This window comes from Elgaria multicarinata, chromosome 6, assembly GCF_023053635.1.
Source record: "Elgaria multicarinata webbii isolate HBS135686 ecotype San Diego chromosome 6, rElgMul1.1.pri, whole genome shotgun sequence".
NCBI lineage: Eukaryota > Metazoa > Chordata > Lepidosauria > Squamata > Anguidae > Elgaria > Elgaria multicarinata.
The window spans coordinates 118,665,392-118,682,021 of record NC_086176.1 but is presented as its reverse complement, the minus strand read 5'-3'; the positions used below and the strand labels follow the sequence as shown (position 1 = coordinate 118,682,021).

General features: G+C 45.5%; 1 protein-coding gene across 1 annotated transcript in view; it reads right to left on the bottom strand.

Moving 5' to 3' along the window:
• Positions 1 to 16,630, bottom strand: part of DNAI1 (dynein axonemal intermediate chain 1) — a 211,084-nt gene that overhangs the window by 111,829 nt on the left and 82,625 nt on the right. Inside the window, exon 14 of the mRNA XM_063128314.1 lies at positions 1,084 to 1,173. Within this exon, the coding sequence (XP_062984384.1) occupies positions 1,084 to 1,173 (90 nt within the window). The remainder of the gene's footprint in view (positions 1 to 1,083; positions 1,174 to 16,630) is intronic.

Genomic DNA, 16,630 nt, shown 5'->3' with positions numbered 1-16,630 from the left:
GGAACAAAATCATACAATCAAATAAATAACAAACTGCTTCTTCTTTGGCATGTGCAACATCCCACATTCAATATTCAATTATATATTAGGGATAACAAGAGGAAAGGCTTCAATCCCTTTCCCCAGAGGTCATCCTGTTGAGTCAGTGCAGCCACCGCACAAGGCCAGCTAGGTGGATGGGTGGATCAGTGAGAGAGCCCCCTGCTTTGCATGTGGAAGGTCTCCAGTTCAAATCCTGGCATGTCCAGCCAGGACAGGAAAACCTCCCGCCTGAAACCCTGGAGAGCTATTGCTGCCAGTCAGTGTCGACAATACTGGTTTAGAAGGACCAATGTTTTCACTCAGTGAACCCCCCCCCCCCCGACCTGGTTCGCAAGTCAAGGCGGCAATTGCTGGTTTGCTTAACATAGGGGATGAGCCTCCTGTGCACTCGTCCTTTTCACTTTCAGTTTCATGATGTGGGAAACTGAAACTCTGGATTGTACTCTGGATTGTCCTGCCTGGACCCTAAGGTCATCCTCAGGGGTCCTTCTCCGCGAGCCCCTGCCAAAGGAAGTGAGGCAGGTGGCTACTAGGAGGAGGGCCTTCTCTGCTGTGGCACCCCAGCTGTGGAATGAGCTCCCTAAGGAGGTTCGCTTGGCACCTACATTATATGCTTTTAGACGCCAGGTGAAGACCTTTTTATTCTCCCAGCATTTTAACAGTCTATAAATAAATTTTAACTTGGTGTTTTAAATTGGCAATTTTGCATTGCTGCTGTTTTTATCTGGTTGAGCTTTTATATTGTATTTTATATTATGGTTTTATACTATTGTTTTATACTTTGAATGGTTTTAATTTTTGTGAACCGCCCAGAGAGCTCCGGCTATTGGGCGAGATAGAAATGTAATAAATAAATAAATAAATTGTCAGTTAACCCAACAATTGGCCAAGTTAATTAAAACCGGAAACAAGCATGCAGCTCATGCGCTTCACTCATCCTGGTAACTCCTGGGTAAAACAATCCAAGAATCGTTGCCATGACATGCGAACCGGGTCAATATATAAGGCAACTTCCTATATTCCTAAGAGGGAAGAGGTTACCTTAACCAGCGTCCAAGACACGATGCGCCCATCAGAAGAGACAGAGAAGAAGTTCAAGTTATTGTCCATGTCATCTTTCTGCCACTTGACCTGGAAAGGAGAAACACAGAGAGTAAGTCCAAAGGACTTTCTAAAAACAATGGCCAATTACAAATTAAGTCTAACAATTAGACTAACAATTAAGAAGCTTTTATTACCAAATGGTTTAAGTTTTAGTGGGCCAACAAGCTTCGCCATCAGATACTGAGATGGAATTGATGAGACATGATAGCACTCTTCAAATACTGAAAAGGTTGTCACACAGAGGAGGGCCAGGATCTCTTCTCGATCCTCCCAGAGTGCAGGAAACGGAATAACGGGCTCAAGTTAAAGGAAGCCAGATTCCGTCTGGACATCAGGAAAAACTTCCTACTGTTAGAGCAGTACGGCAATGGAACCAATGACCTAGAGAGGTGGTGGCCTCTCCCACACTAGAGGCCTTCAAGAGGCAGCTGGACAACTATCTGTCAGGGATGCTGTAAGGTAGATTCCTGCAATGAGCAGGGGTTTGGACTTGATGGCCTTGTAGGCCCCTTCCAATTCTACTATTCTATGATTCTCTGAAATCTTTATAAAGTGCATAGACACCACGATTTTTGTTAAGCCCCAGATTAATACAGTCAAATTTCAGTATGAACTTGTATGTGACTATCTTGCATACTTGTTATTTATGTCAGTTGGAAGGCCTAGTTGGCATTTAGGTCTGTTACAAGGTCTTGTGCCTTGTTTTTATTTATTTATTACATTTTTATACTGCTCAATAGCTGAAGCTCTCTGGGCAGTTCACAAAAATTAAAACCATGAAAATTAAACAAGATGGATTCATCTCTGTTAAGCAGTAGCTTCAGGTTAGGTGGTTCTCTGTAGGTAGACTAGCTCCCATGGCTTTTTACAGGAATGGATCATTCCCGAGAACCGGCTGCAGTTCTCATATGATGCATGATAACACCTTCTACTGTGTGCTGTAGGTGATAATTAGACATATTCTGTCCAGTGGCTTGTGTTGTTTATGATGAAGCAGGGGGTTGGACTCAATGGCCTTGTAGGCATCTTCCAACTCTGCTATTCTATGATTCTAAGTATATATATATTCTGGATCTTGAAATCTGGCAATCAACAGTGCTGGGGTGGTATTTTAAGACTGACAAAGATTTGATATGATTCCACCAACAGATACTGACCTCCATTTTTTCTCTACAAGCATTCATCTAATTGACCCAGATGGTCCTATTTCTGTCTGTCTGTCTGTCTGTCTGTCTCTCTCTCACACACACACACACAGAGGAAATGCTACCGCATTCACCTTGGGTTGCATTTCTGCTTAGATAGAATTAATTTGCAAGCTGGTCTAGACTGGTGGGTTGTTAGATGAGGCTTTACAAGGAATTAGTGAGGAAATAACTAAACAGCACGAGTCAATACGTGCATCTCCTGGGGATTTTTCCACTTCACTTGTCTTGACCCATGGAATCTGACACTGCATCTCCTAAAGCTAGCATTCCATTCACTGCACTACACTGGTCCTCATGAGTATAGTTAAGGTTTCCACCTGAAGACCTCCTAAATAATTAAAACACTTTGAGGCCATAAGAAAATGATGCATTATGTGTGTCAGAATGTTACCAGTCCTTTATTAGAATATTCTGTCCTCATAATATTTTAAATTAGTTACTTGTAATGGATTATCTTATCTTTATTATTGTGAACCGCCCAGAGAGCTCCGGCTATTGGGTGGTATAGAAATGTAATAAATAAATAAATAAATAAATTATTAGCTTCAAAAGAAACACTACATTTTAATGTTAAAACGGAAACAGTTGGCAAGTCTAGATATAGTGGAAACATAGATCGGGTTACAGCCTTATCAGAACTCCAAGAAGCCAAAGTTTTGATTGAGAAGGATTTTAACCATGGTGTCATAACCAATGTGGCACAAGCTCTATTCATTTCAATGCAGACTGCGCAGCAGTGTTTGGGGAATGATGCCCGTAGGTGGCAAAGTAAGGAAATATACTTCATTCCTTGCTAATCTGCATAATTAATTTTCATCATACAATCTGAGCTCTTTGGTCACAGAGCTTGGGTTTCAAACACCAAATTCCAGGCTTCCTCCTAATACACGTGCAATTTAAGGGGAAATGGATGATGCTTTCTCTGTTTAAGCAGACAGTAGACCAAGGGCAACTCTTTAGCTCCAAGTATCCAATGCAACACTGCTGCTCACGTAAAACACACCGTGCTGGCAGAAACAGCCTCCTGTGAAATGCCAATAGCATATCCTGGCACAACGGGTTTCCGTTTCTGCTGAAATGCCAATAGGCTATCCTGGCATGAGTGGTCATTTAAGCTAACGCAACGTACGTTGTGCTAGAGGTAGTGTTGCATTGGATACTGCCCTGGGGCTGCAATCCTATGCACACTTTCCCAAGGTAAGCCTGGATGAAGACAATGGAACCTACTTTTGAGTACACACACACACACACACACACTCACTTAAGTTTGTGCTGTAAGTTGATAGAATTTTGGACTGTAGCACTTCGGACTGCGAGTGTGCGGAAGTCATATTTCAGAATGCTCTTGTTTGTTTGTTTTAAACCCCTTAATGTAGTAATGAGAAAATGATCAGAATGGCCCTTTCCCCCCCCCCCCCATGTGCTTTTTTTACCACCATATGCAAAGAGCTTTTCAAGGCTTGGGAGAGGAGAGCAGAGTTCAGCCTCAGAGCACCTGCTTCACACGAAGAAAGTTCAATCCTCAGCATCTCCAGCTAAAAAAGGGTGAGTTAGCAGATGATGGATAAGACCTTTCTCTGCCTGAAGACCTTAGAAAACGGCTAGCCGTTACTCAGAGCCGACAGAGCAGGCTGGAGGGATAACTAGTCATGACCTTGCAGAAGGCATCCTCCTAAGATCATTCACAAATGAGAGCCCTTCGCCCCTGAATGTCAGTCCAGATGTTTACTACCTCGTTTTGCATTACCATTAATGGAGGCGGGAGACAGAGATCCACTCAGTCCTCCAGGCAAACACCCAGAGAGGTGGGCCTTTGGGATTGTGACAGTTCTGCAGAGATGAGGGTGAGGACAAATGCCTGGATGCAGGCAAGAGATCTCAACTTGAATCCCAATTGATCCATTTTCCAGATGTAGAAATTCAAACAGACAGGAGAGTAAAAGATGACCTGCCGCACAACCTGTCTGCGTGTGCCTGCCCACGGGTCTATCAGCCAAGCTGGTATGTTCCAGTAACATCCCACACCTGAACCTGCAACGTGAATGTGACCTTTGTCTCTGCTGAAGGCATGTGGGAGATATAGATCCCTTTGTGCATCACCCATTATAAATGAGCCCCATTATCCTAGAACCTACTGCTGAACACTTCACACCTGACAATCTATTCACCTTGCATTCGCTCTCCCCAAAAAGAAAATCACAGGCCAAATAGCGGATATCTGAGCACTGGTCTCCTCTCGCTCCTTCTGCTATCCTTCTTAAGTTGAACCCCTTTTGGACTCTGCTACGAAACCCCACACAGAGGCTGGATCTACACCTCGTGCCAAATCATTACAATCCCATCACGGTAACGCGATGCCCCTCTTGAGAATTTATACCTCGTAGGACACGCAATGACATTTGTTGTGGTATTTTGGATAATGTGGAATAAAAAGCAGGCAATAACACTATGAGCTCCATCACACCTCCACGTTTGCCCTGGGGTTTACCCTCAAATTATCAGCCCTTGTTTTCATGGCATGTAAAAGCCTGATCAACTTACATCTTTGCGCTTTTACATTTCATTCATCTTTACACCTCTCCTCTCGTGCGCACCAGTGTATCGCTGTTCTTCCGTTGAGATGCACATAGAATCATAGCAGAGTTGGAAGGGGCCTATAAGGCCATCGAGTCCAACCCGCTGCTCAATGCAGGAATCCACCCTAAAGCATCACTGACAGATGGTTGTCCAGCTGCCACTTGAAGGCCTCTAGTGTGGGAGAGCCCACAACTTCCCTAGGTAACGGATTCCATTGTCGTACTGCTCTAACAGTCAAGAAGTTTTTCCTGATGTCCAGCTGGAATTTGGCTTCCTTTAACTTGAGCCTGTTTTTCCGTGTCCTGCACTCTGGGAGGATTGAGAAGAGATCCTGGCCCTCCTCTGTGTGACAACCTTTTAAGTATTCGAAGAGTGCTATCATGTCTTCCTTCAATCTTCTCTTCTCCAGGCGAAACATGCCCAGTTCTTTCAGTCTCTCTTCATAGGGCTTTGTTTCCAGACCCCTGATCATCCTGGTTGCCCTCCTCTGAACACACTCCAGCTTGTCTGCATCTTTCTTGAATTGTGGAGCCCAGAACTGGACGCAATACTCTAGATGAGGCCTAACCAGGGCCGAATAGAGAGGAACCAGTACCTCCCGTGATTTGGAAGCTGTACTTCTATTAATGCAGCCCAAAACAGCATTTGCCTTTCTTGCAGCCACATTGCACTGTTGGCTCATATTCAGCTTGTGATCTACAACAATTCCAAGATCCTTCTCATTTGTAGTATTGCTTTGCCAAGTATCCCCCATCTTGTAATCCCACCCCACCCCGATCTTCTTTGTACCACCCCCTACGGTTCATTGGTTGGTGGTACTTAGACACCGCACCCTCCCTCCCTACGTGGTTATTCATAGAATCATAGAATAGCAAAGTTGGAAGAGGCCTACAAGGCCATCGAGTCCAACTCCGTTGCCTAGGCTATGCCCGTTCCCTTCACCCTGCCTGGAGGCTTTGGAGCATGAACATAGTAAAATCAGGTGGAGGCTTACCTTTGAGTAAGCACCATTGAACAGAGAGAGACTTACTTCTGAGTAAACCGAAGTAAGACCTCAGAAGTAAGCACGGGGTTGCAGAGCACTTCTTTCCATTTTGCTGTTTTAAGACTTAAAAAAGAAAGCTTCTGAGTGACCACACTATTAAAAAATCAGTTATATATGTGTTTACTCAGATGTAAGACTCTCTCTGTTCAATGGGGTTTACTCAAATGCATTAGTATGAGTGGGATGAATATGCAGTTGAAATCAATGGGATTTACTTCTGAACAAGGGAACCAGCAGATCTGTAGTTCATGATCTTGAAGATGCACAGCTTCGCATGATCAAAGGAAAAGAACAGTGATCCTTTGCATTAGTGAACTACCAGGAAAAGGGTTTAAAGGGGAGGGGAATTTTTAAAAATCATTAAAAAATCAAGGGATGACCCAATCTGATTCAAACTTAAGCGCTATCACTGTGCCAATTTTGATCTCTTTATCTTTAAAAATGAAGACGCTGCTGGCAAAAAGGGTGCATTTCTTTTAAGGCAAAAATGCCCGCTGGAGAAAAGGCATGCCCCTCTTCGCCCCTTGAAAACAAGCCCACAGAACATCGGATTGTAAATGATGGATGAAAATACACGTTGAGGATAGTGCGTTGTCCTTTTGATTTACCTGAAGAACCAGACTTTCCCTGCACCAAAAAACAGCGCTAACCGGGGGGGGGGGGGAAGCGAGGTCAGGGCAAGACATGGACAATGTCATCTGAGTCCTTTGCACACAACCCACGTTGACAGCTGGCTATAACGCTGGTGTGATGGAGCCCTATGAAAGCAGTATATGGAATGTGTAATGTGCCCCAACAGTTATCAGTACACTTCAATGCCACTATAAAGCAGGAGTGTAGATCTAGCCAGAGACTTTAAACACACTGAAGAGCAATTGATCTGCCAACGTAAAGCTCTTTGTGTCATGCCTCCCCCAGAGTCATCATCAGAGGATGAAGGGGGAGGCATGACACTTTGGAAGGCAAAGACAGCCTTTATTTGTTTATTTATTTATTTAGCACCAACAATGTACTTGGTGCTGTGAAAGGGTTTAGCAGTCACTGCCCTTCCTCTGCTTAGACTCACCGACTCTCAGGCCGGTTTTGGTGGCACAGTGGACATCTGTCCCATTAGTGCAATGTGGCTGAAATATCTCAATGGCTCCACAGGAAAAATTAAATGGCCGCTGTGTGGCCCTTTATGTCCAATGCACAGGCATTTGTAAAACAGAAGAAGTGAAGGGCCCCCAACTATGACCTCCTGCTCCAACTAGTTTCAGTTCTTTGTCATGCAAAACGCAGAGCTGATTATAATAGAAAAGTCAAGCAAACAAAAGTCAAGCCCAATTTTACCGGGAAACATGGATTTTGCAGAGAGCAGTCAGAGGAGTAGCTAACGTCAAGCACACAGGATATCAGTCAAGCAGAAGCAAAGTCCAGAAGGCAGCATCAGACAGAAGTCCAAAGGCTGATAAGACGGAGTTCCAAACACAAGTGGAGGCCAGGGAAACAAGATAGCAGACACAAGGAGCTGAAGAAATGTCATTGCTTTCAGCAAGGGCTAGACCAGTGGTTCCCAAAGTGGGCGGTACTGCCCCCTTGGGGGTGGGTGGGATTGCATAGGGGGGAATTAAGAGGCAAGGGCGCTCGAGGTGGTCTTTTTCGAGAAGCGCCTCTCCAGAAGGTCTTAAAACCCAGGGACATTTTTATGGGAGAAGGTAGTTTGGTCCCAAGACATATAGGGGAAGAATTCAAACAGGTATTAATACCGTTTAAGAAGCCCATCCATCACATTAAGAATTTACAGAATAGTGAGGTACTCTACCCTAGTTACTAAATGTGATATCTAATATTCTTGCTAAATGACTATCAGACTTTGAAAAGATGATATCACTGGATCAAGTTCATCAATTATGTTTAATTGAATAAATTTTAAAAATGCAATTGGATTTTGAATAAATATTCAATTAATTGTTACTGTGTTGAATTTTATTGGGTTTTTTAAAAAAAATTATTGTTATTTATAATTTTTATTGTTATTATTTTTATAATTTTGTAAACCGCCCAGAGCGCTTCGGCTATTGGGTGGTATAGAAATGTATGCAATAAATAAATTATCTTCCTTAGTGGGTCATTGAAAACCGCTGTTCTGAATAATGATTTTTATAGTGTAGGGTCAGGGGCACTGGGCACAAGTTTGTGGAACCAAGGGGGCGGTGACCTGAAAAAGTTTGGGAACCACTGAGCTAGACCGATAATGATTTTTATAGTGTAGGGTCGGGGGCACTGGGCACAAGTTTGTGGAACCAAGGGGGTGGTGACCTGAAAAAGTTTGGGAACCACTGAGCTAGACCGATAATGCAGGCTTATGTTGCCAGAGCCTCCTGAGCCTCAGTCAAGGCTCAGCTGCACTACATTAAAAGCCTTGCTCCTGAGGAGTCTCCTCCGCTTGAGGAGTCCTTCTTTGGAGTTGGGTGCTTATTTTTAAAGGAGTCCCTGCTGATTTGCCACTTAAGCAGACAACACTCTCTGTGACTGGGGAGAGGGGGTTGCTCAGCCTCTGTCTCTGACACAGAACTCCCCTCTTTCTGTCGGGAGGGACCTGTGGCCCTTTTTCTTGAGGGCCCAGGCTCTCCCAAGTCTCCTGATATGGGTGGTTCAATAGCATCATCCATTTTGGGGAGTGGGAGCTCCTAGAAGAAGGTGTCCTTTAGCAGGGCCCATGAAACCAAGCTAGAATGAGAATCCAAAAAATGTGCCTCCGGCCAGCATAGTGCCAGATCAATCTTGAGGACCCTTCCCCAGCTTTAATCAAACCCATCCAAAGTTTGGACATGGAGTGCAAGAGGAGCTGTAACCCCCAAGAAGCTCACTCATTGCTTCTCTGACGCAGCTTTGCACTTTCAAAATGAACGCTCCTTCCGTTTTTCAAATACAGGTTCATCTACCTCTGGGTGCCTTCTCTGGAGCACAGCCACACTGTGACTGCTTCATTCATGGCAATAGATGAGGCTTCAATGCATTTCTTTTGTGAAATAAATAGGATGCGGGGCTGTGAATAAGGCCTGATGGAATGATATGGATACACAACTTCAGTTCAGATCAAAAAGAAAATCAGAACACAGCCAGTGTTGCTGTTTTTAAAGCTATCAGGGCTCCCTTTTAAATGCAAATGTTTGAGTCCTGCCACTTATCTGAAGATAAAGAAAGCGATAGGCGGTGCGGCGTTCCCAGACGTGCCACTGCGAGGAACGAACGGCTGCTGGGTCTGTGGCAAAATGACGATGTGCCCATGTGCATTTCAACAGACAAAAAGGCCCCCCATACTTGACGTCAGTCAGTCAACGCTTTCTTCTCCCCTATATGGGCCAACAGCATTCAGAAGGCCACCTGCATTCTGGCTTGAACAGAGATTTACTCCTGGGCCACTTTCAGATCTGGAGGAGGAGGGTGTGTGGGAGAAGCCCTCTATCCTAGGGTGTGTGGGAGAAGCCCTCTATCCTAGGGTGACCAGATTCACCAGGAAACACTGGAGACCTCCAGAAAAATGGAGGTTTCCGGGGCAACCGGGACTGGTCCCCAATTCAACCGGGAAAGGGCTGGAAGACGTATTCCATTCCCTGACTTAGAATCATAGAATCATAGAATAGCAGAGTTGGAAGGGGCCTACAAAGCCATCGGGGCCAACCCCCTGCTCAATGCAGGAATCCACCCTAAAGCATCCCTGGCTGTCCAGATGGTTGTCCAGCTGCCTCTTGAAAGCCTCTAGTGTGGGAGAGCCCATGACCTCCCTAGGTAACTGGTTCCATTATCGTACTGCTCTAACAGTCAGGACGTTTTTCTGGATGTCCAGCTGGAATCTGGCTTCCTTTAACTTGAGCCCGTTATTCCGTGTCCTGCACTCTGGGCGGATCGAGAAGAGACCCTGGCCCTCCTCTGTGTGACAACCTTTTAAGTATTTGAAGAGTCTCTCATGTTTCCCCTCAGTCTTCTCTTCTCCAGGCTAAACATGCCCAGTTCTTTCAGTCTCTCTTCATAGGGCTTCCGGGAATGCATCCTCCAGCCCTCCCCCAGCACCAATCTAGCACAGGAGAAGGCTAGATCGGCACTGGGGGCGGGGGCTGGAGGAACGTTCCCGGAAGCCTCCTTCTAGGGAGGTTGTGGGCTCTCCCACACTAGAGGCATTCAAAAGGCAGCTGGACTACCATCTGTCAGGGATGCTTTAGAGTGGATTCCTGCATTGAGCAGGGGGTTGGACTCGATGGCCTTGTAGGCCCCTTCCGGCTCTGCTATTCTATGATTCTATGATTCTATGACTTCCGAGAACGTGTCCTCCAGTCCCCTCTCAGGGCCAATTTTGGCCTTCTACTTCACTGGCGCAATCGCGCCAGTGCAGGGGAATGCCAAAATCAGCCCCGGGCAGGAGGAGCTGGAAGATGCGATCTCGGAGTTCCGGGAACGCGTCTTCCAGCCACCACCATCCAGCTTCCTGCAAGCTCCTGCGAGCCCCCAAGGTGCCAGCCTGCCCTTTTCCACCTCTGCCCCTTCCGCCTTTTAGGTTGCCCTGTGAGCACCACCCCCTCCCACTTTTAGCCACACCGCACCATTCAAGAAAAACAATGCCTGTCCTTCATTAAGCTCCAGTCCCCAATTTGTGGCCCAAAGCTTTCAAGTGCCCAGCAATGCCCATGGGCAGAGCCCTCGCGCTAGAGGCAATGATGCTGGGGTTTTATAGAGTTTGGTGGATCAGGATTGGTCCTTGAGGGTCAGCTGACAATGCTCCAGCAAGCTGGTACTGAAGCCTAAGTCCCGCATGTCCGGCAGCCCCTGAACCACCGAGCTCAGTCTCCTAATTGTGCGGTGACTCCACAATGCTGGAGGTGCAGAAGTCAAGGGGCTGGAGCCAAGCTGAACAAGGCCCTGCTTTGTAAGTCCTGGGGGGGTCTGGCCCCAAATCTTTTCCCCTACGTTGCTGACTGTCCATGGATGCCAATGGCAGATCCCCCCCCCTCGTTAGCTTAATTGCCATGGAGGAGAGCAGGAGGGGGATTGCAGTAAGGGAGGGAACACTTAACCCCCTCCCCAAATGCTGGAAACTCACCCACACCCCTGTGTGGCAATTAAAGCTTATTTTTAATGGTACCAATGGGATTTCCCCCCTTGTACTTAATTGGCATGGGTGTGTGTGTAGATTTCCAAGGGGGGTCCCCGTGGATCCTTCCTCTTTCCTGCTTGCTCTAACACCCCCAAAATACCTCCCCATGCAAGGCAATGAAGCTTAGAAAAGACTCATTGGTGCCAATGGAAGATTTTCTTTTAAGCTCAACTGCATGAGGTGGGCAACTTTATGAACATAAGAACGTAAGAAGAGCCCTGCCTGATCAGACCAAGGGTCCATCTAATCCAGCCCTCTGTTCATACAGTGGTCAAGCCGCTGTTGGCCAAGGTCCAACAAAGCAGAACATGGTGCAACAGCACCGTCCCACCCACCCATGTTCCCCAGTATCCTCATTCCAGCTGTGGAATGAGCTCCCTAAGGAGGTTCGCTTGGCACCTACATTATATGCTTTCAGACGCCAGGTGAAGACCTTTTTATTCTCCCAGCATTTTAACAGTCTATAAATAAATTTTAACTTGGTGTTTTAAATTTGTAATTTTGCATTGCTGCTGTTTTTATCTGGTTGAGCTTTTATATTGTATTTTATAGTATGGTTTTGTACTGTTGTTTTATACTTTGAATGTTTTTAATTTTTGTGAACTGTAATAGTATTATTATTATTATTATTATTATTATTATTATTATTATTATTATTATTGCTTTAGCAAAGGAGATCCTGAAAAGTTCCAAAGACCAAAGAGGGAGGGGGGAGCATCCTTGAGCCAATGCGCTCTCTCTCTCTCTCTCTCTCTCTCAAGAAAGCAGTGGACGTGGGCATCAGTCCCTCCTCTGAAGCAGAGCTGTGTTAAATTGCGCGAGTATCTCAGATGTGACAGAGGCTGGCGGAGCTGAGCGCAGGACGCAAAGCCCCTTTGAACCCTTGCCTTGTCAGATTAACGTCCTTGTCCCCAGTCAGGCAAGCAGCAAAGCGGGGCTACGCGCTCTCAGTCCAATGCAAAGGGCAACCATGGTGGGCAAAGAAAAGCCTTCTCTTCCACCTTTTCGGACCAGTTCCATCAATTCGACCACCTCCTGTTAGTGTAGGTTTCTCTCCTGTTGCATGAGGTGTCATTAATCAACGTTTGGTAGACTTCTTTTCTTAATTCTTGGTCATCCTCTCACTCAGACGGGGATCTGATATCCCTCCTTGTTTAAGAATTCCCTGGTTATAGAGCACGTCTGGAGTGTGGTATCTTTTTTGTTTGTTTGTTTATTTATTTATTACATTTCTATACCGCCCAATAGCCGGAGCTCTCTGGGCGGTTCACAAAAATTAAAAACATTCAAAGTATAAAACAACAGTATAAAACCATAATATAAAATACAATATAAAAGCTCAACCAGATAAAAACAGCAGCAACAAAATTACAAGTTTAAAACACCAAGTTAAAATTTATTTATAGACTGTTAAAATGCTGGGAGAATAAAAAGGTCTTCACCTGGCGTCTAAAAGCATATAATGTAGGTGCCAAGTGAACCTCCTTAGGGAGCTCATTCCACAGCCGGGGTGCCGCAGCAGAGAAGGCCCTCCTCCTGGTAGCCACCTGCCTCACTTCCTTTGGCAGGGGGTCGCGGAGAAGGACCCCTGAGGATATAGATAGGGATGGGGGAACCTGGACTCTTTCAAGTTTTGCTTCCTGGAATCCTTGCCATGGCTGGTATTGAGAAGAGGGCTGCACAGATGGTCTTTGTTTCCTGCTAGATTGGGCTATCTGAAGGACCAGCGTTTCCTTGAACCTGCCAGTCATTTAAGATTTCCTTTCAGAAGACCTTCTCCAGGTACTTCCGCCTTCTGAAAGTCAGGTGATCAGCTACTGGAGAGAGAGTCTTTTTGGTGGTGGCCCTCAGATTATAGAACCCCACCGCCATGACATGTTCACCTTGCAGTGAACGTGAGCCCAAGGACACGGTGGGCTGCACCGGCAGTGGGCCCTGCTGGGGGCCATGGCAGGTACCCAAAAATGTTGGGTTCTGGCATTGGCTCTGGACATCCATCTTGTTCTCTTGGACTTTTAATAGTACATTCTTTTAATAGTACATTCCAATAGACTTTAATCTGTTATATATATATATATGTTGTTTTTCTGTTTTTATCTTGTTTAGAATTCTAGTTATTGCATTACAGCACAATCTACAAGGGGCAGCTTTTGAAGACGGTTCGGAAGCTGCAGCTTGTGCAAAATGCAGCAGCCAGACTGATAGCTGGAACAGGGAGGTTTGAGCATATAACACCGATTCTGGCCCGCTTGCATTGGCTGCCTATATGTTTCTGAGCCCAATTCAAGGTGCTGGTCTTAACCTATAAAGCCCTACATGGCTTGGGACCGCAATACCTGATGGAATGCCTCTCCCGACATGAACCTACCCATACACTGCGCTCAACATCTAAGGTCCTCCTCCGAGTGCCTACTCCGAGGGAAGCTCAGAGGGTGGCAACAAGGGAGAGGGCCTTTTCGGTGGTGGCCCCCCGACTGTGGAATGATCTCCCCAATGAGGCTCACCTGGCACCAACACTGTTATCTTTCAGGCGCCAGGTCAAGACTTTTCTCTTCTCCCAGGCATTTAACAGCATTTAACAACGCTAAGTTTGTTTTCTAACGGACCCTAGAACTGTTGTTTTTAAATAGATACTGTTGTTTTTATACTGTTGTTTTTTATGTTTCTGATGGTTTTTAAATTTTGTATACTTTTTTAATGTTTACTGTTTTTAACTTTTGTAAACTGCCCAGAGAGCTTTGGCTATGGGGCGGTATATAAATGTAATAAATAAAATAAATAAATAATCCTATATGTGTCTACTCAGAAGTAAATCCCATTGAGTTCAGTGAGCCTTAATCGCAGGTAAGGGAATGCTGGCTAGGGAATGTTGGGAGTTGCAGGACTTTTTCTGTCTAAACATGTGTAGGATTGCACCCCAATGATATTTTTAGGTTGATTTTATGCTCCCAAGGTGGCTTACAAGCGATTAATATTAAATGCATACGCATACACACACACACACTAAAATGTCTGGAATTATTGAAATAGGATTGCTCCTTTATTATATTTTCTGGTGATGCCGTTTTTCCGCAAAAAGGGGGTAGAAATTTGAGAGTTATCAACATTTGTATGTATAACTTTTTCAGTGATATGTGGGACAGATACTGCAGTATCTATTATTTATCCATTTATTTAAAGCATTTCTATGCAGCTCTTCTGCCAGAAAAGTCTCCCAAAGCAGCTTAAAAGGATCAAAAGTAAGACAGACCCTGTCCCAAGGCTTACAACCTAAAAGGCACAACATAAAAGAAAAACGATTTTGAGGGAGGAGGAGGAAAATCAAAGACAGGCACTACTGCTTAGTTACAAATGGTTGTATCCAGCCGTGTCCATCTATCAGTGGAACGGATCATGCGGGCAGAACACATCTTTTTCACCACTCAAGCCCTCCATGTACTGCCAAATCCATTCTGGGTGTTGGGGGACTTATTGAAGCAGATTTGGGGGTCATAGAATCACTGAATCATAGAATAGAAGAGTTGGAAGGGGCCTACAAGGCCATCAAGTCCAACCCCCTGCTCAATGCAGGAATCCACCCTAAAGCATCCCTGACAGATGGTTGTCCAGCTGCCTCTTGAAGGCCACGAGTGTGGGAGAGCCCACCACCTCCCTAGGTCACTGATTCCATTGTCGTACTGCTCAAACAGTCAGGAAGTTTTTCCTGATGTCCAGCTGGAATCTGGCTTCCTTTAACTTGAGCCCGTTATTCCGTGTCCTGCACTCTGGGAGGATCGAGAAGAGATCCTGGCCCTCCTCTGTGTGACAACCTTTTAAGTATTGGAAGAGTGCTCTCATGTCTCCCCTCAATCTTCTCTTCTCCAGGCTAAACATGCCCAGTTCTTTCAGCCTCTCTTCACAGGGCTTTGTTTCCAGACCCCAGATCATCCTGGTTGCCCTCCTCTGAACACGCTCCAGCTTGTCTGCGTCCTTCTTGAATTGTGGAGCCCAGAACTGGACGCAATACTCTAGATGAAGCCTAACCAGGGCTGAATAGAGAGGAACCAGGACCTCACATGATTTGGAAGCTATACTTCTATTAAAAAGAGAGCAGATTTCTTTCCAGACAAGCAATCCAGGCACACGTTCTGCACCGGGCAGGAAACCGGCTGCAGACCTGACAGCCTCAACGCCTGGGGAGCAGTTTAAAAATAACAGAGGGCATTACTCACCCAAACAAAAACTCAAGGAAAAGCCGCATCGGCTCTCTCAGGAAAGAAGACGAATACACAAGCAGCACTAATCTTTGGGGAGGATTCACGGGGCTTCTGCCGGGCTTCAGATGTCCCCCAGTCTAAACAAGGGGGAGGAAGACCTTCAACCATGGCCAGCCATACCCCTGTGAGGGAGTGTGTGCATTGCACGCACATCCCTGGTTCAGTCCTGAACATCTCCCGCTGAAATGATCTTTAGAGGTGGAGACGATGATGGATGACCAGAGAGAAGGCCTCTTCTGTGTTGTCACCCCAATTGTGGAAAAGTTCACCTGGTCTTCGTACTTTGAGGTGCCATCTTAATACCAATTTATTTGTGCATGCATTTAATTAATAGTGAGGTTGATTTTATTTTGAACATGTTATTCTTATGCCATTTGTTGTTTAATGCTGCATGTATTCTGTGCTTTACTGATTTTATTGAGTTTGCATTTAGTCATTATATGGAGTTTTAATTATGCTTTTTATTCTTTGTCTTTTTTGTTCTGGGGGTGGGTGGGGTAGAAGCTGCCCTGGACAGTTTTATATTGAAAAGCAAGAACTGTAGATTGGTTTATTCATATCAGTATATGACAGGACCCTTGTGGAGCCATTGTGGTCTGTGCAGTCCCACACAGCCGGCCTTCTGCAAGACCTGCTTTTCCCTGGACACTTCATCTTTCTGGTAATGCAGAGATGGTTTAGGCCAGTTCAACATGTGCAAAAACATCTATGCTGCCCTCAACTCCCCCACCCCTGCCCACACAGCCACATATAACTCTGCTGAAGCTGCTTCCATGGCGCCACCTGTAAGGACACCAAAATACGTCACTCAGCCCAGCCAAGAGCAGGAGAAACTCCACACAAGGGCGAAGGCCTGTGGCCTGGCATTTATTTACAGAGACACACCCCTAATTTTACAGATTACAGACCCAAGCTGCTGTACCAGCAAGAGGAGCGCTTTTCACTATCTCTGCGGGAGAACAGGACTTCTATTGGGCTGAGGACGTCTAAGAGCTTCTCTACATTAAGCAAAACTCCCACAACCCTACTGGGCTGTCTTCTTCCGGAGTCTTTCCAGGTTTACGATGGGCTCCTTTAGACAGTGAACATGTGATATGGAATCGAAAAAGTCCTTTCTTAGCAATGCTCTATATGTTCAGTGAAACATCACCATCTAGTGGCTATATTATAGCAGTACACTGTCATTACACACTGCTGATATGCCACATTAATTTTTATTTCAGCTTGTCTCTCATCTTTTTGAAAGCAGGATAGAAAGCATGGG